Source organism: Denticeps clupeoides, chromosome 16 (assembly GCF_900700375.1).
Source record: "Denticeps clupeoides chromosome 16, fDenClu1.1, whole genome shotgun sequence".
NCBI classification, from domain to species: Eukaryota; Metazoa; Chordata; class Actinopteri; order Clupeiformes; family Denticipitidae; genus Denticeps; species Denticeps clupeoides.
In genome coordinates, this window is record NC_041722.1 from 6,321,240 (window position 1) to 6,347,997 (window position 26,758).

Consider the following 26,758-nt stretch of genomic DNA (forward strand, 5'->3'; position numbering starts at 1 on the left):
TTCCGAGCGCCACAGCGCAGACTTTAAAATGGGATTCGGAATGGGTTTTCCCTGCCCTAATATTAGCTGTCCTTCTCCGTGTAATGCAGTCATTGCTCTTTATTAGAGATCACAGCAATGGCACTGTCTTCTCCAGCAAAACACCAGTATTAGCATTTTAATGCCCGCATTAATTCCAAGGCCAGGGTAAAAAGGTGAAGCCAACAATAATCTCCCTCACCTCCGACCATGTTGTTTTTCTTTCACACCAGTCACATATTTCTCCTTTCATGACTGCCCGTTGTGTGTGTTTTTTCTCCCAACCCACGAGAATCTCTCCGCATCAGAAATGTGCATTTATGAACCGCTAAGGTCAACCCGACTCATTTTAAAAACAAAGTGTGGGGAGAGTGTGGGCACCCGGGTCCTGGGGGCGGCCCGGTGTGATTTATTGTCTGCGCTGCGTCTCTGTTGCTGCTCCCCGTAACCAGTACACTCTGACCCCGGCCTGCCTGCTCCGGCGAGATACTTAATCTCTGCGGACAACTCCGCTTTTGAATACATTTAGTCAGCATGCAGCGGCCGCACAGGCGGCAGAGAGAGAGAGAGAGAGAGAGAGAGAGAGAACCGGGGAGGAGATGGGGAGGCGGACGGACAAACCAGACCATTATCTTTCTGAGGGATGATGAGGAGCCCTGTCCTCTCTGCCTAATGGGGATGTCTCCGTAGAGCATAAATAATATTCAAGGAATAAAATTCCAAAATTCCAAAGAACGCATCTGTATGTACATCCATTGGCACAATGTGAAGCATCATCACAGCAACGCCCTTTTTTGCATTTATCTTTACTTAATGCGTCTTTAATCAGATAGCAACATGTATCATAACATCTAGATTTATTACACAAAATTTTGGGCGCATTAGCATTATGTCCCAGTGACTAACACCAGCACATCATTGCATGGATCGCAAACTTCAAAGCTGGTTTGTGGTGCCTGTGGAGAGGTTGGGTCCATTGTGGGGCAGTGGGATATGTGATGGGGAGCAATGAAGCAATTCATTGTAGATCACCACATCCCTGCCATGCCTGGGGGTGTAAAGGGAAAGATCTCATCTGTTTCATTTCTTTCTTTATTTTTTTTTTCTAGGTCACACATTTCTGCATATTATGGGTTTATTTATTTATTTATTTTAAAAGATGCACATAAGACACAGATTTTAATCGTCCTTGGCTGTAATCTTTGAGAGAGGAGAAGGTTTTTGTCTTTAACAGACAAAGAGATCGGAACTGATAGAAATCAAACAGGCTGCCCTAAGCAAATGTAGTTGGTGTGTGTGTGTGTGTGTGTGTGTGTGTGTGTGGTGCTTGGGAAAATTATCCTAGGAATCAGCACCATAGACAGATCCTGTTCAATATTCAGTAAACATATTGATAACACATGGAATGGCTCTGCCAACTTGTGCTAGGGACAAGATTTTAGGGGGAAAAAAACACAGTTACACAAAATTTTGGCACAAGAAGTTTTAGTATATTACTCATGGGAATGTTTTTGGCTTGACTGGTCCTGTTGTTGAATTATAATACTAAGAAACTCTGAAATGCATGGAAAATATCATTCTTGTTACATTTTATTACTACTAATATTGTTTTGGCACTTTTGCCAAAGAATGCCAAAAGAATGAAACAGGACCCTGCCGTATTTTGTGTGAATAAGAAAAGTTACGTGTGGTTGCCTAGTGGTGAACTAGCGGGTAAAGAAACAGACTCATTATCGGAAGGTTGCTGGTTCGAATCCCGAACGGCCAAGGTGCCACTGAGCAAAGAACCGTCCCCACACACTGCTCCCCGGGCGCCCGTCATGGCTGCCCACTGCTCACCAAGGGTGATGGTTCAAAGCAGAGCACTCGTGTCTTTGTGTGCACCATGTGCTGTGTTTCACAATTCTCTCTTGCTCTTACACACACATGCTTTACCCACCTGCCTTCCACCCAGAAACAGAAAGAACAGCCATTAGTAATGTGTAGTGGTGTTTTTTTTTATTATTATTTCTTGTAAAAGCTTGCTGTCTGACAGGAGCTGAATTGCCTCAGCCCGTCCTGACACATCCAGCAACTGAATGTGCAAATAACACAATCAGCATCACATCCAGTCTAGCAGTAGGCTACTGTGTACATACACATTCGCACACATGTTTATGCTTTCTCCTGCTCAAGGACCAATTGTAATGACAATGCAACAAGTTTGTTATCAATGTACAATGAAACTAAATACATAATACATGCTTAAAACTTTTCAATTTTAGATGCATATTTTTGTAAATGCACTCATGATGATTTTCAAGCAAGGTTTTTCTTTCGATATTGGCTGTGCATAGTCATATTCAGATCATGGATTTTATTGATAAATAAGCATGTGCTTTGCTTATTAAATGTTCCCACATTTATAGAAAATCAATGTTTCCCCCGTCTTTGCTTAGGCAGTTTAAACACCACATACACCTGAAGAGCTGAGAGAGGCATGTCAGCACTCTAAATTTGAGATCAGATCGTCTTGAATGGGAATAAAAGCGACTGATGTGATTGCGTGACCCCTCTGTTCACACAGTGGGAGATGCACGCAAGACACCAGTATCAAAGTTGTGTTGTGTTTGGAGATTGGGTGTGTGTATTAACAATGCAACAAATGTGAGGGGAGGGAAGCCATCCAGCGGGCTGTGGATGTAATCCTCTGGGTAAATATCTAGCCCTTGCTGCTGCTGCTGCTGCTGCTTCCAGCCTGCAGGGACTAAACCATCGGCTGTTGATTTCAACAAACACAGTTGAACAATTGAATTCAGAGTAGAAACCTGATTCGATAGTTACTGGGGTTTTTGTGCCCAAAATGACAAGAAGTTAGTCAGGATTGCTTTGTTCGGTATGTTCTCACTCTCTCACTCACTTTCCATAGCTTTAACCTGGTCACTGGGCACAGGCGTTGACCGCAGGGCCCACAAAACACCACTCACTCCCACACTCACACCTACGGGCCAATTCAGGGTGTCCAGTCGACCTGATGCACATGCCTTTGAACCTAGGGAGGGAACTGGGGAACATGGAGGTGTGCAAGGAGAGGGGAGCTTTCCATGGTGCTGACGCATGGCTCAAACAGTGGAAGTAAAGCGTGTTGTTAGGGCTGTTTAATTACATTACTACATTGGTAAGTGGATCTGTTGAGGCATGAATGACAGATGGTCAGATGTGGCTTTCCTAGGGTTCATGGCATGATCCTGCAGACTCAGGTTTTGTAGCAATGCACCTCGGCTTACAAGAACAATGAGTAAATGAAAGCTTTTTGTTAGTAACTGAAGCCAACATTTCTGTGATAGAGGGAAATCAATGTTACCGGACATGCAAAATACTTGCAATTTCTATTAATCTGAATATTTAAGTTTAAGAGCAGAGGGGATTCTATATGAATCAGGCCAAAAAGCAATACATAATCTTGTAATTGCCTTGTAACTATCTCTGTAATTCCTTAAAAATAAACCTCTAAACTTCTGGCAAAAGATACATTCATGCAAAGCCCATATTCCAAAAGCCCAAACCGCTTTGGTCAAAGGCTCCTAATTTACCTATTTATTTAGTCACATCACACACGACTGACTTTCATCTAACAATCTTAATTTTAATTCTTCAACCATTCAGGTTGTTTGCCACGGAGTGTCACAGTTATTAGGTCACGTTGCTCCGTGCATAATGCCACAGCAGCAGATCTCTGAGCCGGCAGCGCTCTGTACAACACAGAGCTTCTGCTTTCTACAGGCTTGTTTGGGTTTATAATGAAACAACGTGATGAATAAGGAAGTTGATTAAGGAAATGAAAATCTTTTCTGAAGCTTGATTCATTGCGCTCTGGTTCACGCTCTGGGATTTTTAGACCTTAATGGCTATCCAGTTAGTCACAGATCAGTGATGCAGCGCGCGTTAATGCTCTGCTTATTTGTCTAGCTATTCTTCGTATTCTGTTTTTTAGTTTCTTTTTTTTGGCCATGTCTTCAATTTGAACATGCCTCTCAGGATTATACATTATCTTAGGGCATTATTATCAATTTTTAATTTATTTTAATAGTTTTGTTACGAAAGTGAAAGTGATTGTCACTTGTGATATACAGCAGCACAGCACACAGTGCACACAGTGAAATTTGTCCTTAGTGAGCAGTGGGCAGCCATGACAGGCACCCAGGGAGCAGTGTGTGGGGAGGGTGCATTGCTCGATGCACCTCAGTGGCACCTTGGCGCTTCCTTAACCGCTATTCGCCCATGCTCTCTGATGTTGGCTCTGCCAATATCAGTTAATAACCCAGAGGAGTTTTCCTGTGTTTTATTTGGTGTGGGTTTGAGTTTTCCTCTTTTGTTCCCCTATTTGATTTTTGTAAGGGAGGAGTGCATCTCTGTCCTGGATTTTTAGCAGTCAGCCTGTGAACTTCAGGTTCAACATTATAGTTTCTACACTGGCAGACACCTGTTGCATGTGTAAACACTCATAATATAGACAAGAGATCATCTGGAACAATGAAAAATGAGACACTCTGGTGCATAGGAAACAAGCATCACTGAATGGCTGCAAAGAATGCAAATCACATGAAAGTGAAAGTGAATTGATTGTCACATGTGATACACAGCAGCACAGCTGTGTATCACACAGTGAAATTTGTCCTCTGCATTTAACCCATCACCCTGAGTGAGCAGTGGGCAGCCATGACAGGCGCCCGGGGAGCAGTGTGTGGGGACGGTGCTTGCTCAGTGGCACCTCAGTGGCACCTTGGCAGATCGGGATTCGAACCCACAACCTTCTGATTACGGGGCCGCTTCCTTAACCGCTAGGCCACCACTGCCCCGTAGCGATAACTCAACCTGATCTCAAGCAAGCTCAAAACCTATGGGACATTGGGGAGCACCATGGATGAATGGATAAATGGTGTCCATATACATACCAGAGTGACAAAACCTTGAGGTTATTTCTGCGCTGAGGTAAGAAGAGAAAAATAGAAGATGAGAACAGAATAAAAGCATCCTGCATGCAGCCGCCATGCCAGCTGCTCTAAGGCCAAGAGACCGTAATTTCGTCCCTGCGAAGGCTGAGCGGCGCGCTGATAAACAGCATGTTGTCTTCCTTTTCTGGTGGCTGTAATAAGATTACAATAGATGTACTGGTTAATTGCTCCTGCTTGCTGATGTGTGTGTGTGTGTGTGTGTGTGTGTGTGTGTGTGTGTGTTACTGTAGAATGGGGAGGGGGGTTTATGACTTTTGGGTATAGTGATGGAGAATGCTCAGATGGAGAATGCTTCAATGGGGACCATGTGTTGTCCCCCATGCCTCAGAAAACAAATGGGTGGCATGGAGTGAAGACGTAGACTTTGAATATGTGTTTTCTCGCTAAATGAGGAGCCATTAGGTACCCAGGTGTTACCGACAAAAAGAACTGGATGTGTGTTTGTTCCCATTGCCATTTTTCCCCCCTCTTTTTCTTTTTCTTGCAGAAGACTGCCAACCGAGCAATTTTCCCGCTCGCAAGCTGCAGGGGGTTCCTTCCAGCAGGGGTGTAATTGCAGACCTTAAACATAGCCATTCTGCTCTGGCACACGTGTCACACCTGGGAAAGGGATGGGCAACTGGGATCTGTGGGAGTGAGTGGTTTTGTGGATGGAGAATGTGGGGGCTTTAAACAGCTGTTTGTATGCAGCCCGTTGGCCAATCCAAATCAGCCTTTAGTAACCAAAAACTTCTCCGACAAGAAAGGCATGTCATCGCATTGTTGTTTGCTTTCCTCATTCCAATTCAGTTTATGTATCACGTAGGTAGACCTCATGCACATTTACTACATTAAAAATGCATTGAAATTGATTTCAGAAGGAAATCAGTGTCGACTTCAATGTTCAACTTATTATTTAATTCAACTTTTTATTTCAGATAATGTATTCCTTGCATGTGTGATGGTATACATGAACACAGGTTTGTGTCACAGGCGTAAAGTGATTCGGTGGCGATGAACAGTAATGTTAGCAATGCGGGTGAACCTAAATGCGGGAGTGTGCAAAGGAGTATCACTCTTATAGTCTAAAGACGCAATTCAGTCGATTAATATATGTAACAGCACTACATATTCAGAATTCATATCTGAACTCAGTTCAAAGTACATATTAAGTCATTTGAATAAAGTTTGCTTTTCTGCAGTTGGATTTTTATTTATATCTTAAAATAATAAATATGCTTTGTACTCTCAAAGGTGGTGAATATTATGCCTGTTTTTTTGTGTGTTTATTCAAATTGATGCTGACGTGCAAAAAGCAACAAATTTTTCACCCCGAAGTAAAAAAATAATAATAATGGGACAGCACAGCAATTTTACACATTTATAAGCTAACTGTGTGTTCTATGATATATACATATATACTGTATGTGAATGCATTTGGGCAAATTCTGAAAAAATACGAAAGATCCAGCTTGGAATGGGCATAGCTACTCCATAATATCTGTGTGACCTAGAAACTAGAGAAATGTTTCATATGAACTAAAAGTGTGAACAAATAATCACAATTTAAATGGTTAGAAAATGACATACAGAGGGACGATGAATGCTGGCAGAAATTGATCTGAATTAGCTCTGTGTGGGTGCGGTATGTGAATTGAGATGTTACGGTGGCGCCGCTTCATTGTTCTGCGCCTCTCAGAAGCAGAGGACGCCTCATCATGTTACATTTATGACAGCGTGCCGTATTTGGGGGCTGCACATTTCGAGTTCATGGTAGTTTTTTACTGGCTTGGGGGCCTCTGTGGAAGAGTAATAGAGAGAGTAATTGCTTCATCCAAGCCCAACTACATTCCCCCCCTCCTCCTGTCTCATGAATACCAAAAAAATAGGTGGAAAAAAAAGACCGAGAGGGAAGGAAAGCTCAGGCGAAAAATGATAAATAGCTGCTACCAAATTACTCCAGCATCACCGTATTCAGGAATTTATGTTTACATTATGAACATGTACCGCTACCACGCCTGATAATGCATCGCCACGGAAACAAATGACATTATATTTATGGATGAGGGGGGTGGGGGCCTGCTGACAGGAGGGTCTGACCCAAGTGAGTGTTCTGTCAGCCGGTAATGGGAGTCTTGAGGTGCCCCCCACCCCACACACACACGATTACACAAGAAGACTATACTTTATACATGCACTCCCAAATTATACATAATCCCGAACCGCCAAGGTACCACTGAGAGGTAGTGATTTTATGGCGCTCTGGATAATGGCATCTGATAAATGTTGTAAATGTAAATGTACTTTCATTTTAATCAGCCATTAAAATACAGTACAAGTCAAAAGTTTGGACACACCTTCTCATTCAAAGTGTTTTCTTTATTTTCATGACCATTTACAATTTGTAGATTCTCACTGAAGGCATCAAAACTATGAATGAACACATGTGGAGTCATGTACTTAACCCTAACACTACCCAAGATAGAAAGGTGTCAGGGCACACACTCAGCACAGCCCACTGTCTTTTAATGTTGTGGCTGACTGGTTTGTATATTATAAACATACATATGCATGCATGTAATTTCAAATGCAAAGCAATAAAACATATAGCACAAAACATGTGTATTCATGTAAAGAACACCAAATGGATGAAATTGACTCTCATGATGGACACATGGCCAGTGAGACTCAAATCTAGAAAGAAATGCACACTTGAGAAATATAAAGATATATATGTGTCCAGGGGATGTGTAAGTCTGCCCCGTTTGGCATGGTTAGTGTGGTCATGGCCATCAGGGAGTGTGTCGGCACTGGCTGTCTGTAGGTTATGAGGTCGGTACCCACTGCTGTGCTGGGCAGGGCTCGCAGCGGCGGTGGGAACGAGTTCATGCAGACGGGTGTCATCTCGTGCATGTTGAACACGAGCATGCAGCCCTGCCCAACTAAACAGCAGCACCCTGAGCCAACAAACACACACTAATGCGCACACACACACACACACACACACTCACACACATGGACCTGCAACTGCCAATCAAAGCAGCCACGGGCATTGCCATGCACTCACTCGCATAAATCTGCATGTATTTGCATAAGAATCCACTCGTTTAGCAGCCTCACTTGGCTCTCCTTGTAAAAGGCTTTTTCCTCCAATCTTTCCCCGTCTCTTTTCCTCCTGCTTTTCTTTGAGTGTTGATAAGGGCTGTGCAATAGTGAGTTTAAACATTTGGTAACCCTCGGGGAACTCACTAAAGTGTGTGTGTAGGTGTGTGAGTGTACTCGCTAGGAAATTTGAGGAGCAGGTCGATGAACATTTGTGTGAAATCATGTGTAGTTCAGCACTTGAGTTTCCACTTCAGAACAATGCAAAATCAGAGCCAAAGCTCCTTTAGTGGCTACTGTTCTTCTCTGTTTATTTCTAAATGTCTAATCCTCCAGCAGAATTCTCAACCCTACATTACTTCAACAGGTGGAAGGCATTCAGTATTTCAATGTAAGCTTCTTTTAACCTGAGAAAATTCAGCTCTATGAAAGAATATGCTAATAGACCACACCACAAACCACAAAAACACCCAGTAACATAGAAAAGACATACTTAATTCAAGATGCAAACAGACCAAAAAAGGATTGAGCAGCACATCTGTATTGATAATGTGGGACCGGCTACCAATGCAAATTAGGCAAGCCAAAATTTAGATATATGGTTTTCAATTATGTCCTTTATTTTACTCCATGGAGTACCATTTATACCATAAAACGGCTGCATTAGAGCAGAAGCTGTGGTGATGTGGTTCGCTTGTTGGTGGAATGATTTGCCAGCATTGTTCGATAAAGATGATTTTGGATTTGTCCATTAGCTAGTTGTACTGTCAAACTGCTTTGTAAATGTGCATTCTTGTTTTTTAATAACAGGATATCATTTTTCTTTCTTTGCCTGTCTTTGGAAATGAGTAACCTGAACTTTGGCCCATTCAAAGTGTTCATTTGTGGAGCATCAACTGTTCTGTCCAATAGATAATATGTTGGGAAATCTTAAGTTTTGCATTACACATAGTTTGGTTGGGACATTGTAAAGAGTTGCTGGTTTGTCTTCAGAGACCTCTGTTATAGAGCAAACATTTCCTGAATATTTTAATAGATATATCAGTAAATCTTGTTCAATATACCAGAATAATACATGATAATATATTGCATCATTCATGAATTGGTGCTTTTTGTATAATGCATAATATGCATCTGGGGCTGTAGAATTTGTTTTGTTCTTATATTCTTTCAAAATATGCACATATTTTGTGGCATAAATGATTAGCATGCCCCTAAATTATAGCATACAAAATAAATTACATATAGTTAATTTTATGATATGAAAGAAAACTTTTAAAATAATGGGCTCGATAGGTGAATGAACCAGAACGAGCCTTGCCTACAAATGTACAACTTCTTGTGTGTGTGTAAAGCAGAATAATCTGACACATACTTACACTCCACTGCATATAGAAATATTTTCAATATATTCCTCTTTGGAGACCTTTGGGACTGTGGACGCATCAGTTTTAAAGTATAACCAATTCATTCTAATGCATCCATATGTAATACATACATATGCCAGCATATGGTTGTTACATAATTTATATATTTTCCATACAGTTGCAAGGCTGTTGAATGCATAAATGCATCATTGTCCCATCTGGGCAGGGCGCAGATTGGGGACATTTGTCCAGCTCGCCCTGCTGTGGAGGTCGGGGAGTCTGCTGGGGTTCTGGTCAACGGGGGGTGTGTGGCAAAAAGTGATCAGGTCCCTGAGATCACACCCCTGCTGGGCTGAGTGTCTGGCTGGGCCTCCTGTCATCACCACCTCCTCCTTTTGAGACTTGCGCGGCCATGTGTCATATCACGTCCCCGAGCCACACACACACACACACACACACACACACACACACACAAACACACCACACACGCGCGTGTGTGTCTGAGCCGCGGGGCGCCCACCATCCTGTCGCATCCCATCCTTGCTCGCTTCTCTGTCAGGGCTCCTCTGCAGCGATGCTGCCCGGGCGGGTGTAAACGCCATGCTATTTTAGCCGCCCTGTCTCCGCGAGCCACGGTCACTTCGACCGTGGCGTCTCAGACAGGCGTGCCCCCCACCCCCCCCCCCCCCACCCCCCCGGTGACAGCATCGGAGAACACTCTGCCAGGCCCCGAGTGGCCTGCAAACAACAAAACAACAAGCAGGGTAGCTTTGCTAAGTGGTTCTGAAAAAAAGAAATAGTTCCACCCGACGTGAGAAGACGGCAGAAAAGGGTGGGACAGATTGGACGGGGTTTAAACTCCGTATTACGTGTGTGAATGATGTCAGATCACGGCGCCACTAGCCGATTACCTTGCGTCGCTGATGACACTGTGTGCGTGTGCATGCGTGTTTTACTAATGGCGCGGGGGGGTCTAATGGAACGTTGGAGGGGTGTCGTGCAGATTAGTCGGGATGGCGGGTGTCACGAGAGGCGAAGTGGCAGCGCAGCACCGGGCACCTCAGCCCCTCATGCCAGCCCTAATTAACTGGCACAGCAGGTGGAGCCAGTGGCCACCGCCCACAACAACCTGTTCCAGCGTTTTCCCTCGACACACACACACACATACACACACACACACACTACGATGCAGCCAGTGTTCTGAATCATGTTATTCCGGTATTGCATGTGCGGGGTAACACACGAGAAGAAATATTTTATTATAGGCAGTTGCATAAGTTCCATGACTCAGCAAAATAGGATAAAACGGTGACTGGCGCTTATAACACTGTACCTGGATCAGCATCCTCCTTCTTAGCACAGTCTAGTTATTGTATTATTCTGACTTAATTAGTTAAATATGAATTTATTGATCATGGACTAACTTGGGTGATATGACCGGTGTCCCGTTCATTCTGTTCAACGCTGCTGTTGAAAAATGCAAACAAAAATTCCCAACTCCAATCTGTCTCGCCTTAAATAAATGCCGACCTTGCTTTTGTGTGCCTCCTCTGTCACTTTTGTATTGTTATAAGCAGGGCCCGCTCTCCTTCAACATCTTTTGTTTCCTTCTCTCATATTCCGTCTTCGCCCTCTCACCATGTCTTCTCTCCGGTGTCCCTTTTTAAATAAATCCGTCCCATAACGCCCATGCCCTGGCACCATCACCCGGTATTTCAGTGCGCACAGTAAGCCTCCCGCTAACATTAGCGCTCATCATGTGGTCCTCCACGGTGCTGTCGGAGTGCGCCGGCCCGGCCACTGTCCCATTGTATAGACACCCGTCCTGTAACGTGTGCGTACGGCGTCTATTGTTACGGCGATTTGAGGCGTGTTTCAATAAATAATGCAGCGCGAGGCAGTGCGTCACAATGAAGCCACCCCTCGCCTGGAGCTCATGAGCAGAATCAGGACATCCTGACGATCTCTCAATATTGGTGCTTATCTGGGGGGGTGACACAGAAACGATAAAAATCACAATCCCCTTTGCCCAGAAAACACATGAAATAGTTTTGGTTTGTCCTTAATGCAACGTTCGTTTGATGTATAGCGCTTATTATGTTTCATATATCAGACCTGCGCAGCCTATGCATCACCTTTTGGCGTGCCATAGGCAGGTCTATTCGGCCTTATTTAGCAGATGAATTCTGCGGGCCGCGCAGATATTTTGCCCCCCGACAGAGAGCAGCCTAATGACAGCCGCTCTGATGATGATGAGTACTGTTCCGTCGCTCTGAGATCTGGTCCAATTTCAAAAGCAAATTCAGCCATTTGTCTTCCAAATAATTGTGGCACTTCATCAGCGTGTTGAGTATTTTATTTATCAATCAGATTGATGTGATCATTTTCAGAGCTGGGCTCCTCCAACATGCTCCGGGCGTGAGAAACGAACGCGGTGTATGTGCGGGCGTGGGCTTTTGCGACTCGCTATATTGTTTTTTGGTCTAAATGGGTAGCATTTATGTGAGCATGTATGCTGTGACAGGACATATATCTTCTGCTTCTATTCATTTTCCAAAACCCGTTTATCCAGGTCAGGGTCATGGGGAAGTTGGAACCTATCCCAGCAACCTTCTGGAGGAGTGCAGGAGTAAACTCTGGACAGGGCTCTAGACACACACACACACACACACACACACACACACATACAGCAGACCAGTTTAGTATCACCAATTTATCTCACATCGTGTACATTTAAAATTTTTGGCCCTTTTCATTTAAAAATATCCTTGTTTTTTTACGTTTCTATCAATGCTTCTGCTTCAGAGTTCTGAAACTCAAACCCAGAAAACCAACCATTGTACTGTCAGCTATTGAATGAATATTTCAACAGTAATGAATATTTTCAATATATTTTTAGAGAATTTTAGACAATCATTATTATTGATATTAAATGGTGGTATGTGTGAAGGAAATTAGTGGATATCTATAAGCACTTTTCTTACCAATATCTATATTACATATGGTGATGGTTTAGGTCCACCTCATATCATTGTGTCATATGTGATTAAGGTCAAGGCCTTCCTCACCAATCTGTGTGGGTTCAGTCTTACGCGGTTTGTGTTGCTAACGTGGGCTGTGTATGAATTTGCATGTGAGTGTGTATATGTGTGTGTGTCCTCAGTCACAGGTGTCTGTTGTCATCAGTGTCAGTGTGCAGTGGTGTATGATGAGCCTCAGCAGGTATGTGAGGGCTTGATGGGTGCAGTCATAAATCTGACAGATGCATTGTGCTTCATTACTTCCTCTCATTACGTTCCTCTCATCTACTCGTCCCTTCATCCCATCGTCTCTATTGTTTGCCCGCCGGCCCACTCCCGCCAACGCTGCCGTCTCTGGCTTTGCAAATGTGATGGATGCTCCTGGGTCTCCTGTCTTATTTTGTCCGTCATCACTTGTCATAGTTTTTATTTCCTGTGGATGCGGCCCTGAGTTCTCATTTTTATCTCATTTGTTTCTCATTCGTCGATCTTTGGGACAATGGGCTGAGTGGGGGGTCGTTTAGGAGCTGATCCATACTTCCTGTCTTCATCTGCCACTCCCTCTTCGTGCTCACGGTGGGGTGCAAAGGAGATTAAAGTCCTCACTGGAGGAGAGAACTTCATGGCAGAATTTTTTTTTTTCTTCTGACCTCCTCTCCTCTCTCCCATAAAGCCTGCTGTCTCTAGCTCTCATTTGTTAGTCTTGTCTCTGCGTGTCATATCGCTGCCCCTCCCCTGGATGGTGACGGCTCGTGGAGGTATAACACCAAGCGGTGAGTGCTGGCCGTGATCTACAGCGCCGATCCATCCCGGGGATGGCGGAATAAGGGTTTATGGTGCAGAAGATAACGCGATGGCCAGATTCCTCATCCGGCCCGATGCCCATCTCCGTCCCAAAACATGGAGACCTGCTGAGCGGCTGATAAAAATAGAGTTTGGGGGCCAGGAGAGCAGGGGGAGGGGCAGGAGGAGGGAAGACAAAAGCGGCGACGAGCAGAGGCGCGTTATAAATGTAGCTGGCTGTGCCGGGCCCACATGTTGCCTGCTTTGCCGACAGAAACAAAGAGCACAGACATCCTCCGGTGGGAATCAGGTGTGGGGTAGTTATGGAGTCAGGGACCAAACCAGCACATAGAAATACGCACATGTGCCTGCGCGCACACACACACACACACACACACAAACACACACACACACACACACACATGCAACAAGAGCTCTTTCATTCCATTTTTTGGAAAAATGGGGGACCTAAAAATAGGTCCCACCTTGCAGGCCTTTGTTAGAGCTGTCATCCCCGCCTGCTCTATCTGATGGCATCACTGTGTGTGTAAGTGAGAGAGAGAGAGAGAGAGAGAGGGTTTTTGGACGTGCTGTTATTTCCTGACATGCTCAACCTCTCCCCACGCTGCATGCTGCTGTGGACATGGCAGCCAATTTGAGAGAAAGAGTGGTTCCCAAGAGTTCAAATGTCCAAGCACACACACACACACACAAAAAGGATTTCAATCTTCCAAACCCATGTGGGAAAATGTCTCATGGTCGGATGGCACTCCGGTCAGACCTTAAGAGGCTCGGCTCATGTCAGGCGCACAGATCTCCATCGGATGGGTCTGCTGAGAACTGTGCCCTCGCAGTTGGACTCAGCCTGAACTCTAGTGCAGAGAAGAGTGGGATAAAATTGGGACAAAATGAATGGAAAAAGTCGTGACATACAAATGGCTGTAATGAAACAGTGTGCAAAACTGATGCAATTTAGACTCGCATAATTGCCTCAGTGCATCATGTAATATTATTTCTCTTACATTTATAGGCTTTTATATTATTTTCTCAGCATAATATTATTTGTTTCATCTCATTATAAAAGAAAAATGATTTTGTAAACAGAAATGACAGAATATATATTTTGTGTGTATTGCGGGTGTGAACACAAATATCCATAAACACACACAAACATGTAATGGTGCCACAACTAAAAGTCATTGTACATTAAGCATGTTTAATTGAGCTTAATAGAACATAAATGGAATGAAGAGTTACACTGATTGAAGAGAAGAAGCAGGAGGGCACTCAGACATGCACTTTATTTCATTTTTCCCCTTTCCCCTAATGTTAAAAACTCAGTAATTCAGTGTTTAACATAGAGGTTTATTGGAGATTTTTACAGCTCTTGACTTTCAATAGATCTTAAATGTGAGATTGTAAGAATGGTTATTGCTAGTTTAGTTTAAATAGGACATCTCATTGTCTGCAGAGTGTATTTTGAATAATTTATCCGTAAACGTCTTGCTCTCCCTTTTTCTCTCTCTCTGGCCTGATGTACAACTCCATGAAAAGGTGCCTTATTTTGCGTCTACTCTGTAGTTATTGTTATTGCACTCATCCATGTCCAGAACAAACTCAGATTTATCATAAAGGAATGAGAAGTACATACGTGTGTGTGTGTGTTAGAGAGAGAGAGAGAGAGAGAGAGAGAGACAGACAGTTTCCAGAGAGTGTGAGCTACCCATTTGTCAGAATTCATCATCCCATTACACTTCTGTGGTGGGACACATATTGGTTTTGCAAGCCAAAGGGTGAGGGAAGAGATCATCAAACTCCCTCCTGCTGCACCTCCACCAGAGGACCGGCCTGCATAAAGCAGCCTCTGAACTGAACTCCATTTGGTTTGTTTGGCCAGCTTAAGTTGTATTTTTGTGCTAGTTGGTGGTGGAATGAACAGAATGTCAGACAAGATCTTTAAAGATCATTAAAGATCTTCATTTTTTATTACCGATTTATTATTGAGTATGAAAAGTGGGTAAAACCGATGCACTATGACCTCATTTATCCAATATTCAGCCCAAATATCCCTGTCAGGAAAGTCCATCATGCCATTTACAGTAAGATGTGAGGCTACTGACAGAAGACTGACCTCCTTTGGCATGTTATTATACCTTTTTAATAGAAATTTTGAGAATGAGACATGATTGTCCCCATTTTATCATTATGGCAATTATTTGAGGAACAATTTGGAATGTTACCTGAGGGTTTGCACAGGAGCCAAGCAACAACTGCTGTTCATCCCTGCTGATTCCTCCAAACAACAGCACCCTAAAATCTCCCTGGACAATTCTCCCTCTGCCACTGCACGCAACCATTGACAATTCTCCTACTCGTCTCACATTTCCAATCTCTGTCGCTCAAGTCAAATCTTTCTCTACAACATTAGGAGGATTCTTCCATTTTTATCAAAACAGGCTACTCAGATACCCAGTCCAGTCTCTGATCATCTTCAAACTGGACACTTAGCACTACTCAACCTCTTCAGCTGATCCAGAATGCAGCAGCAAGACTTGTTTTCAACCTTCCCAAATTCTCCCACACCACTCCATTGCTATGGTCCCCCCACTGGCTTCCTGTAACTCCCTGCATCAGATTTAAAACACTGGTGCTTGCCTACAAAGCAAAGGAAGGGTCAGCACCCTCCTACCTCAGATCTCTCATCACTTCTTGCCCTGCAATTTAGGTATCGATTTAGGTATCTGCAGATCAGGTCCTACTTACACAAGTCTCGCTCTGGATAAGAGAGTCTGCCATATGCTCTAAATGTGCATGTAAACTTGTTATGGACGACAATAACATCCCACCAGTGTGCAACTGGGTTTGTTAGTAGCAGAATTAGTTAATTTAGTTAGTGAGTGGTCAGGAGGACTATCAAGCGAGTTTGCATTAGCTGTTGAATTTGTGAGTGAGTTGAGTAGTTAGTCCTTTATGAGTCTCCAACATTTGGGAGGAGGCCTGATAAATTCAAATAATTACCTCAGCCATGATCTGTCCACTAATCCTACGCTCTATTATGAAGGATTAAAATGTCACCTAAGCCACCTGCTGTTATTGAGCCCAGAGACTCTGTGTGACAGTGTGTATGTGTGTTTGTGTGTGTGTGTTACATACAATGAATCACACTCTGTATTCGAGCAGTACCCATAGCTACACTTGTAGCTTAAGACAGCATGGCAAATGCATGATTCGGGGCAGAGTGAATATGATGTGTGTGTTTGATAAAAAAAAAAAGTTAAAAAAGTGGAAAGAGGTAAGGGTAGGTGTGAAAAACCTACATCTTCTCTGTAACCATAGGTGGATGGAAAGAGGGAGGAATGCCAAATCACAGAATAATGGCCCAGAGACCAACAGACTGCCTGCCGGACCCCTGTGCCACAGTTGCCTAGCAACTCCTAGTGTGTTCAGGGTGGGACAGCGACTTTGGTGGCAGCACTGCTTCTCATCACAACCAGTCACACAGGTGTGGGGCCATGACTGGGACTGGTCACCCCAAAATCTTCTATTGCTCCAAGATGTGTGTAAAACACCCATGGAGGTTTAAGGGTCCATTTCAATTTTCAAAATTTCTACACTGGTGCATTTCCTGGATGAGGTCTGTCTGTCTGGAGGTAGTTGGAATGTGTATGTCTTTATCAGTTTGTGGATCTGTTAAAGGCTTACCCCTCTATTACAAATAGAAATCTTCGAATTGCTTGTGTATTTAGCACCCCTGAGTCAATATTTCTTGATTTGCATTTACAGTAAAAAATTATAAGATGGCAAACCATACAAATTTAAGGCAACCGGTTGCCTTAAAGTTTGAACTTCTGGGGTACATCTCTACCTGCCTTACACATCTTGAGACTGTAGACTCTTGCACATTTGTCTTTGCAATATAGCTCCAGGTCAGTCAGATGGAATGTGAACAGCAATATTCAGGTCTTCCTACAGATCCCAACAGAATTTTGGCCTGGACTTTGACTGGGCCATTCTAATGAATGAATATGTTTTGATCTGCACCATTCTATTATAGCTATAGCTCTATGTTTAGGCCTGTTGTCCTACACATACATGCCTTCTAGGATACAAAGGCCTCTTTGCTTTCAGTATGTGCTCACATCAAACATGATTACATGCAGTGGAGTGGTAGTACGGGTCAGTGTGTGTGTGTGTGTGTGTCTGTGTGTCTGTGTGTGTGTGTGTGTGTGTGTGTGTGTGTGTGTGTGTGTGTGTGTGTGTGTGTGTGTGTGAGAAAATACCCTGAAGGTCCCCTGTGTATCTGTGTCACAGTGCATTGGTGCATGTTACTTGACCTCTGGATGTCAGGCTTGATATGTTCATGCCTGCAAGTGTACGTGTGTGTGTTTGTTTGAGTGTGCGTGTTAGACGCTCAACTCTGGCCTCACGTCCTGAGCTCTTCCCTGCTGCGATGCTCCAAGGCAGGGCCCTGCAGGGCTGCCCTGTCTGCTGCCTGTCTTAAATGTCCTCTGCATCCCAACTCAGCTCAGTGGCAATGACACCCACTGTCTGTCTCGCCTGTGTTACCGAGGTGATGCTGGGTGGGCGGAAGAGCAGGAGAGGGGGAGTCTATGATTCCCAAACCCCTTGGGAGCTTTCAGTCCTGACTTTCATTACTCGGCCTCTCCACAGTCACCTCCACTGCTATCTGATCTATGTTACATTTTATTGAACTTGAGCGTAGAGCCTATACGTCCACTTCCACCAAGTCTCTAAAAACTCCTGAGCTTTAGTGCTCAGTTGACTACTCTGTCCTGACCTAAACAGAGAGCAGGGTTTGACAAGGTCACTGGGGGAAACTCAGTGGTATCAGTGTTCAGGGCCTTTATAGCATCATTAGTAAAAAATCTATTTCTGTTTATGGAGGACGAAAATTAAGGAAGTTATGATTTGCCACACTTATTTCAGTCCATTTGTTTGTACAATATTTTATGTTGAGGTGTTATTGTATTCTGTCCTAACATGAACTGAATTCTCATGCATTGATTGACCACGTCTCTTAAAAGACTTTCCTGAGACATCACTGAAGCCCTAGATGCTGTCTCTTCCACTGTTCGGACAGCATTGTGTTGAACCACTTTACCGGTGCGAGAAGCACTGGGGTGGAATGGCATCACGTCGCAGTAGATTCGTGCCTGTTCGGAGTCCGCCAGAGCAAGGGAGACGGAGCTCAAACACCATGAAGACCTTTCCCTGTAGGGCTGGGCTCCGGTGATGTAATGGCATTAATCTCCTGGTGCCATCTGACACACAGTGTGACTCTGTCATTGAAAACTGCTAATTCTGCTGAACAGTGAGGGAAATAGGCGTCTCTCGAGGCTCTGGCCTGGATTAATTAAACCCGCTGGCATCAAGCTTCTCTCAGCCTTGTTGTTCGGGGCTTTTTTTTTTTTTTTTTCGCGCCCAAATGTTATTTGTTGATCTTTGTTTACTTGACACTCGGTGACGGCATTAGTTATGTGGTCTCAGAAGTCGACCTCAGAAAACACAACCTCTTTTTTTTTTCTCCTCACACCCTCCATTCTCTACATGCCACACCCTCACGCCCCCTTTCTGTTCCATGCTAACCCTGCTTCCTATCCCGTTCTCTCTTTCCTCAGATGAACCGACCGATCCAGGTGAAGCCGGCCGACAGCGAAGGACGAGGAGGTAATTAACCTTCCGCTGGTTTCCTCACACACGCACACGCACACACACACACACACACACACACACACACACACACACATGTTAATATTCTGCCCTCAGAAGGAACACACAGAGAGTGTGTACAGTAGCCAGGAATATAGGTCACTCACTATTGACTTCCCATCTGTGCTGACAGTGGTGCCCACTTGGGTTCAGCTTTTTTTGTGTCAAGTTCAAAGGCATCTGAGGAACTTGTGCAGAGTCCCTGCCTGTCCTCACACTTGCCCCATACTCCCTAACACACACACACAAACACCTTTAATTATTGATGATATGCATTTTATTTTCATTGTTCTTCATACCTGAATGAATAACCAGTAGCTTCAATAAGTCAGAACTGCAAAGTCTGGATCAAATGAAAACGTGGAACTGTCCTGACAAAACAGTGCTGGAGGCTTTAGCCACTTTTGCTCAATAATCCCTTGAGCTCAGATGATATTTGTCAGAATCCTTAAAAGTTGAATGTCTTTTTGCTGTCAGAGCTCTTATCAGAATATAGATGTAATACCACACGATGGAACCACATTATGGAAACCACACTGAATTTGGTATGCATGCTTGCCACAGATCGTTTCCAAATGGACAGTGACAATAGCTGGAATGATGAGTTGCCATTTGTTTTGTGAGGAATAGGAAGAGAATGCATCATTACAGGTCCCATTCAAACTTGGAGGAGGTTGATTTCATCAGCTAGTTCCAAAATTGAAACCGCACTGCAATTGGTCCATAACATATTTCCCATCGTCTGTTGAATTTGAAATATTACAAAGGATGATGGCAGAAAATGAAAACACAACAGAATGCTCTTATTATAGAAATATATATTATATTAAATTCAAGCAACGTGAGTCTAGCACTAGCTAATATTAACCAGAAAACATGGAAAAACATGGTCCTGGCTTTTCTTGGACACAGGCAGGGGGCTTCAGAGAAAAAAGTATTTTGGAACCACTGGCCTATGGCACCCAAAATCAAGTTATATATTTTTATGTGCTCTCCTTAAGCTAGTGCACATTAAATGAAGCTAAAGACTAATGAAAATGCACATCTAATAAAGGTCCCCTATCATGAAAATGCCAATGAAAATGTGAGATTATATTAATACGAGTTCCCCCAGCCTGTCTATGATACTGGCGATTGGTATAAAGAGTGCTTTGGTTATTTTGCTTTGTCATTCAGACAGCGGCAGCTCAGACGGTCGGATCTGGAATTTGTCCCCTTATGTCATCATGCTTTTTTGCCCAGAGAATTTTCCATCCGTCCCTTAAAAAAGGTGAATGGTGTCGATGACACAGACACTGTGAGACTGACTAAAAGTGGCTGTAATTCTGCACAAAGGTTGAATTTCAGAAAGAGACTTCCGATTTTGTATGAGGGAACCGATAGGACCGCTATAAAAGCAAATAAAAATTAATGTCAGGGGACCTTTAACTAACCTAAGATAAATAAGGTCAGTATATCAATACTTTATCACAACTGCCATCCCCGCCCTTTGGCTGCTCCCGTTATGGGTAAAGCTGTAATTGGGCCTGAAAATTTTGCCTTTTGCCGATTTGAGCCCTGAGCCCTCATCAGCATCCATTTTTGTATCTCTCTCGTGATAAGTAAAATGCATCATCTGAATGACGTTGGCCGAGAATTGCAAATCAAATTAACATTATCTTAAAAATGAAAATAAAAGAATAAACAGCATCCAAAACACTTTTACCAATGAAACACTGAAACAAATTTACCCAGGCTTTCTACCAACACTGAGAACTGTACAGTACAGTATCATCCAGCCCTGTTTTTTATGCAAGGCTATAGATAGATAGATAGATAGATAGATAGATAGATAGATACTAGTGAGATGTGTGTGTGTGTGTGTGTGTGTGTGTGTGTGTATATATATATATACCAGTATCTATCTATCACCCAATGCAATTGAATAGCTCTTCTTGAATACTTATTGTAGTGTAAATTCAGTAGTGAGTATTATGATGCCAGCTACATCGCCGCCCCACTCTTCCTTCCATGATGAACAGTCAGCAACCAGCTGGTGATCAATTTTAACCCACTTTACAATAAACCGGATCATTTGTGGCATTAATCCTCAGTGTGATTTACACGTCCGGCCCTCAGTCTGATGAAGCCACTTTCAGGCGAACATGAGCCGGGTCAGATTAGCGCTCTGCTTTTGTAGGGTGGAATCATTCATTGGCAGCTGCGGTGGTGATTTACATGTCCGGGGTCAGATTAAACTCTGTCTGGTTGTTTTTTTTTTTTTTTATGGTTTAACTGGCCGTGACTGGATTGGACTTTGGTCTCAATGCTCTTTCCGCCTCTTCTTTTTTCTGTGATTTACGTTCCAGAGCATGAAACAGCCAGGCCATTTCCTATCGTACACACACCCCCATTTAGATCTTATTTTTGTCACGGCGCCGCTTTAATTAATGGCCATCTAAAAACAGGCAAAGTCTGACCGACATGGCCTGGGCGGGAGCCAATCGGCATTTTCACTGAGATAAATTGGATCCAGGGGCTTAAGAGAGCAGGATGGATGGGCCCTGATATCAATTGCTACCCTTTCTTTCACTAGAGAGGAAAAATACCGACCTGGCTGAATGATATACAGCTGCCCTCTCTCTACCTCCCTCCCTCTCATTCCTTGCCACTGCTTTTACCTCCCTCTCTCTCACCCTCTCTCTCCCAGATTGTCCACGGGCTTGGTGGGCAGGCCAAGCCCTTAGGCGACACGGTGCCGGGTGAAATAGGAGCGTGGAGGGACAGGCATGAACAGAGATATTCAGCCTTAATGGCAGCATGAAGTCAGAGGGTGAAGCACTACCTCAACTGACAATGAGGGGAGATTTAGTAAAGGCTGTTAGACCAAGGGAGAGACGGAGGTCTCTGATTTGTTATGTGGGAAAAGGTACAGGCAGGGAGACCAAAAGAGAAAACGAGAACGAAAGAGAAAGGGATGGTGAAAGAGGGACTAGGAGGACCTAAATTGTGTTTTAAAGGGCAGTGTTTCTCCATCCTGGTCCGGAAGAACCTTCTGCCAGAATGCTTTCGCTACAAAACAACCTTAATGAGGCTCAGGTGTCTCTTAACAGACTACTAATGAATGTGGCAGGTTGTAAGCAGTGTGGGTTGTAACAAAAGCTCCTGACAGGGGCTCCTCCAGGAGAAGCATTGGGGAATACTTTAATAGGGGAGGAATAAAAAAGTGCAGAAAGGGAGGTTAACAATATCAGGCGAAACTGGATTTAAAAAAAAAAAAGGTTGTTTAAAATATAAATATGAAGACAAACCTTAACTTCGAGTCGCAAAGGCTTAGCAGTGGTGATCTAACCAAGGGTTTCGGATTTAATTCCCAAACTGCCGAGGTGCCACTGAGGTCCCCTTGATCACACTGCTCCCCGGGCGCCTTTCAATGCCGCCACACTGCTCACTAAGGGTGATGGCTTAAATGCAGAGGACTCATTTCGTTGTGTCCAATGATTAAAATAAACACTTTCACCATCAGTGTTTTCTATCATTTAAGGAAGCGCCATTAGATTGCACTACCTTGTTAGGAATGTGCAAAGGAGCTCTTTATGGAGTAATAATGCTATGATAACTATTTTGTGAGAACAATTGCTTCAGAATACACAGAACATAATGCCATTAGACAATATAATTGTTTTTGCCAATCTGTTTTAATTTCAATTTTAGTCTTGTCTTGCGTCCTTGTCCTTTAGTCTCTTTTTTTTTTAGTAGTGCAAATAGTGAAAGTGAAGTTATTGTCATTGTGAAACACTGCAGCACAGCACATGGTGACACAACAAAATGTGTCCCGTGCTTTTAACCATCACCCTTGGTGAGCAGTGTGCAGCCATGACAGGCGCCCGGGGAGCAGCGTGTGGGGACGGTGCTTTGCTCAGTGGCACCTTGGAGGCTCGGGATTCATACCGGCAACCTTCTGATTAGGGGTGTGCTTCTTTACCCACTAGGCCACCACTGCCCCAGATTACTATTAATATATTAACTACAATTAATATTAATTACTATTAATTACTTTTATAAATTACTATTTAACCCAGTTTCAAACCCATTTCATAAATAAAACAAGGCTATCTTATTATTAAATTATTGTTACCTTATAGAATCAAGAATACTCTACATCCGTTCCAGGCACAGAAGTTTTTCAACCCGCACATTTTCTTTTCTTTTCCACTTAATTGTAAAGAAAGTGCATCCAATGATCACAGCCATCTGCTAAACCATCACAAGTATCCTAATCTAATTAATGCAACAATTGTGTGTTGTCATCATAGAGTGGTAGCAGCCTAGTGGGTAACACACTCGCCTATGAACCAGAAGATCCAGGTTCAAATCCCGCTTACTACCATTGTGTCCCTGAGCAAGACACTTAACCCTGAGTGTCTGCAGGGGGAGGGACTGTCCCTGTAACTACTGACTGTAAGTCGGTCTGGATAAGGGCGTCTGATAAATGCTGTAAGTGTAAATGTAAGTGAAAATGTCATCAGGTCAAAAAGCCTCATTGACAAAGATTCTTTGTCGTGAATTTTCTTGATGAAAACAACCCTATTAGACTGAATGCACGCATATTTTGTACGTGACATGCTTGCCCTAGCAGCTACCTGCCCTATTTAGACGTAGTACCATTTTGGACAGTTTCCCTTGATTTCATTTATCATTGTATCAGTAGTCTGATACGTTGCTCCTTGCCACATTTTCCTCATTTCTGCCACATTTTCCTCCTCTTTATATCCCTTGCTTGTTTTGCTTGCCATCCCTGCATGTAACATAGCTTATCCTGCCATTTTGCTCTTGGGGTCCTGGCCCTTTCTTTGTTTCCTTTGTATGAATAAATATTCCTGTTTTTATTCAAGTGACTCTGTGACATTGTGTTGAGTGTACGTTGCCTTTATAACAACGCAGACGAAATAATACACAATTTATCAATATTGCATGCCATCTTGTGGGATTTGGAAAGGGGGCAAGAGACAAAACAAAGAAAAGAGAAAAGTAACAATTGAGCTGATGGCATGTGTTACGAGTCAGACTGAGAAAAAGTATTGTGTGTGATAGTTGAGGATGATGGAGGATGAAAGGAAGAAAAAGGCATGAAGGTGTGCACAATAGGTGATGGGGGAAGCAGGTACACCAATGCAGCCTCTATTCCCACTGGTCCCATTGGTCTGGTTTTACTGGGGAGCATGACTGGGGCACACAGACTCCTTACTCCCCCAGGGATGAAGACACATTCGTCACACACAGGACACCAGCAATTAGCTGTCACAGGGAGGCACTGAGGTGTCTGGATTATGTGCTCCTGCAGACATTAGAGCCCATTAGTGGGTTTAGGTGCTTGTAGGAGCCCCCTGCCACACACCCACACCTGGAGACAGCTGTCCTCTGGGGAGCTGTAGGGTTCTGTCAGAAGCAGAGTTAGTGCAGTAGGTCATAGGCAGGAGTTCCTCCATCATGCGCCGTACAATCCCACAAGTCGTCCAGCTAATTCTCTCTACATATGAAAGACTTTTTTTTTTTTTTTTTTGTCCCTGAAAAGTATCACGGGGGGGAGGAGGCCAGTGTGGTTGGGTGGGGTGGCAAACGTAAATCCCTAGTTCTGCTTGAAGTGAATCTCTCTAAATCTCTTTCCAACCAGCAGGCCCACCCCTGCCTCTCAACAAACCTTTATCAGCCAGCCCCCAGTTTCAATTTGCAGATACGGACGGCCAATAAAATTGCAGAGCTGAGGTAGCCTGTTCTTTGTGTGAGCAGGGGCCTGAAGAATGCCTACAGATGCCCTGCTATTCAACCCACTGGCCCAAATGCCTTTTATCTCTCTCATGCCTGAGAAACTGAAGTTATCTCTGTGGGAAGGCCTACTGGGAAATTGAGTGAGGATACCGGGAAGAAAAAAAGTGGAGCTAATTGAAACTTTTTTCAGATTATATTGATGGATCACATACCTAAAACACTACAGACAGTAACTAAGTAAACTGAACTAGTAACAATCCGTATTCATAGAAAAGCTATTCAGTTTGATCTTATTATATTCACACCAGCTCAGTTGTTCTGTTCAATTGTCATAGAAGGTGCCATGTTTTGGTTAATTCTGTAATTTCCAGGGTGGATCAGTAAAGCTTGAAAAAAGTTAAATAAGTTAATAACCTGATTATTGCTACAGTATTAAGATACATATTGCAAATACTGAGTTAAACTAGCATAAAGGAGCATGCATATTGATGTATTTGACAAATATATGAAATGAAATGAGAAAAAAACTTCTGTTCTTGTGTTTGAGAACCCTGCATTACCGAGAGGCGAGTCTTCCAGCAGGCTCTAGCAGCTCTGTGTTCAGATGAAGCTGCATGAATGCTTTCTGCTGTTTTTGAACAAGGTGCCTACAGTTGATTCCCACCAGTGTAAAAAGAGATAAACATTTATAAAACAAAATGTATATGTTCATTAATGATGCTCGAATCTATATGTTTTATACATTATAGACTGTACCTCACAAAAAAGATCAAGGAACTATACAACACAAAATCCTACACTGTTGCTCCCATGTCCTTTTTCCTGCTTTTGTATCCATCACAGCTGCCCCTGCCTGGCATCTCTTCCCTCTGACCTTGTCTACTGCTGTGTCTGTGAGGGAAAGATGGGGCCAGATTATCTCTGATTGGAGATGGCCACTATCAAACCACAATCTCGATGCTCTGGCTGTCCCCTCTACCCCGGCCCCCCTCCGAACAGGAAGCATCCTGATGAGGTCAGGGGTGCGAGCGGTGGAGGTTGTGCAGGAGAATGGATAGCACTTCTGTCCTTTTTCCACTGTGTGCTCACTCTGACTCTTACTTGTGTGGACGTGCACAACCCTATCTAACGTCTGTCCTCTGCTGTTATACAGCATTCAGGTACAGACATGGACATAGTTGACAGTGTAAAATGCACAACCAGTAAGTCATCTTGAGTTAGTGCATAGGCGACAATCCCGGGACAGAGGGGACATGTCACCCCCTGACATAAATGTGCCCCCCCCCCCCCCCCCTCCCAAAAAAAAAACACAATTTATTTTTTTATTTGAACAATATATGCATGTTTGTTGAACACACAATACAAGTTATGCTACTTAAAAACACACTGTTTCAGAGTTATAACCTCAGTGGTGTAAATGCCTAATCCTCAGTGGTTCAATCCAACAATCTGTTTCTCCGATGGGAGGGGCTGCTGCTGCTTGCACCCAGAGTGCGCTGCGAGGTGCAGAGCAGAGCAGAGCAGAGCGGCGTGTATATAGTTGTCCGGTGAGTTTTTAATGCATTAAAACTGGTTATTGATCACTACACTTGTTCAACAAGCACAACACAAGACATGTAAAGCTACAGTTCAGCTCCTTTGTGTGAAGTCTGGCATGTTTCACATAGACAACATATATTGTTTGCTTATGCAGCGTGATGTGTTTATATTAAGTTAAGAGAGAAAGATATTTAAAATTATATGAGACATTTAAGAAAGTCAGCAGCACATGAAAAAAGTTTTTTTAATGTCCCCCCTCAGGAATTACTCTGTGTAATGTCCCCTCCAACAATGGTGAGGGATTTTCACCCCTGAGTAAGAGGGGTGGATGAACCCCCTGGTGAGTAGCTCAGTGAGCCTTATTGTACTAGAGAGACTTTTTATAGCCACTGTGGGGAGGAGAAGAGCACATGGCACTTGTGTCTAGACCTGTTTCTCCTCATCTACTCAGCTTCATGGAAATGAGGATCAAAATGAA

At 43.5% G+C, this 26,758-nt stretch overlaps 1 protein-coding gene across 6 annotated transcripts in view; it reads left to right on the forward strand.

Moving 5' to 3' along the window:
* celf6 (CUGBP Elav-like family member 6) overlaps window positions 1-26,758 on the forward strand; it is a 119,476-nt gene that overhangs the window by 51,913 nt on the left and 40,805 nt on the right. For all 6 annotated transcript variants that reach the window (XM_028957206.1, XM_028957208.1, XM_028957207.1 and 3 more), the window contains exon 3: window positions 18,903-18,951. In XM_028957206.1, the coding sequence (XP_028813039.1) occupies window positions 18,903-18,951 (49 nt within the window). The remainder of the gene's footprint in view (window positions 1-18,902; window positions 18,952-26,758) is intronic.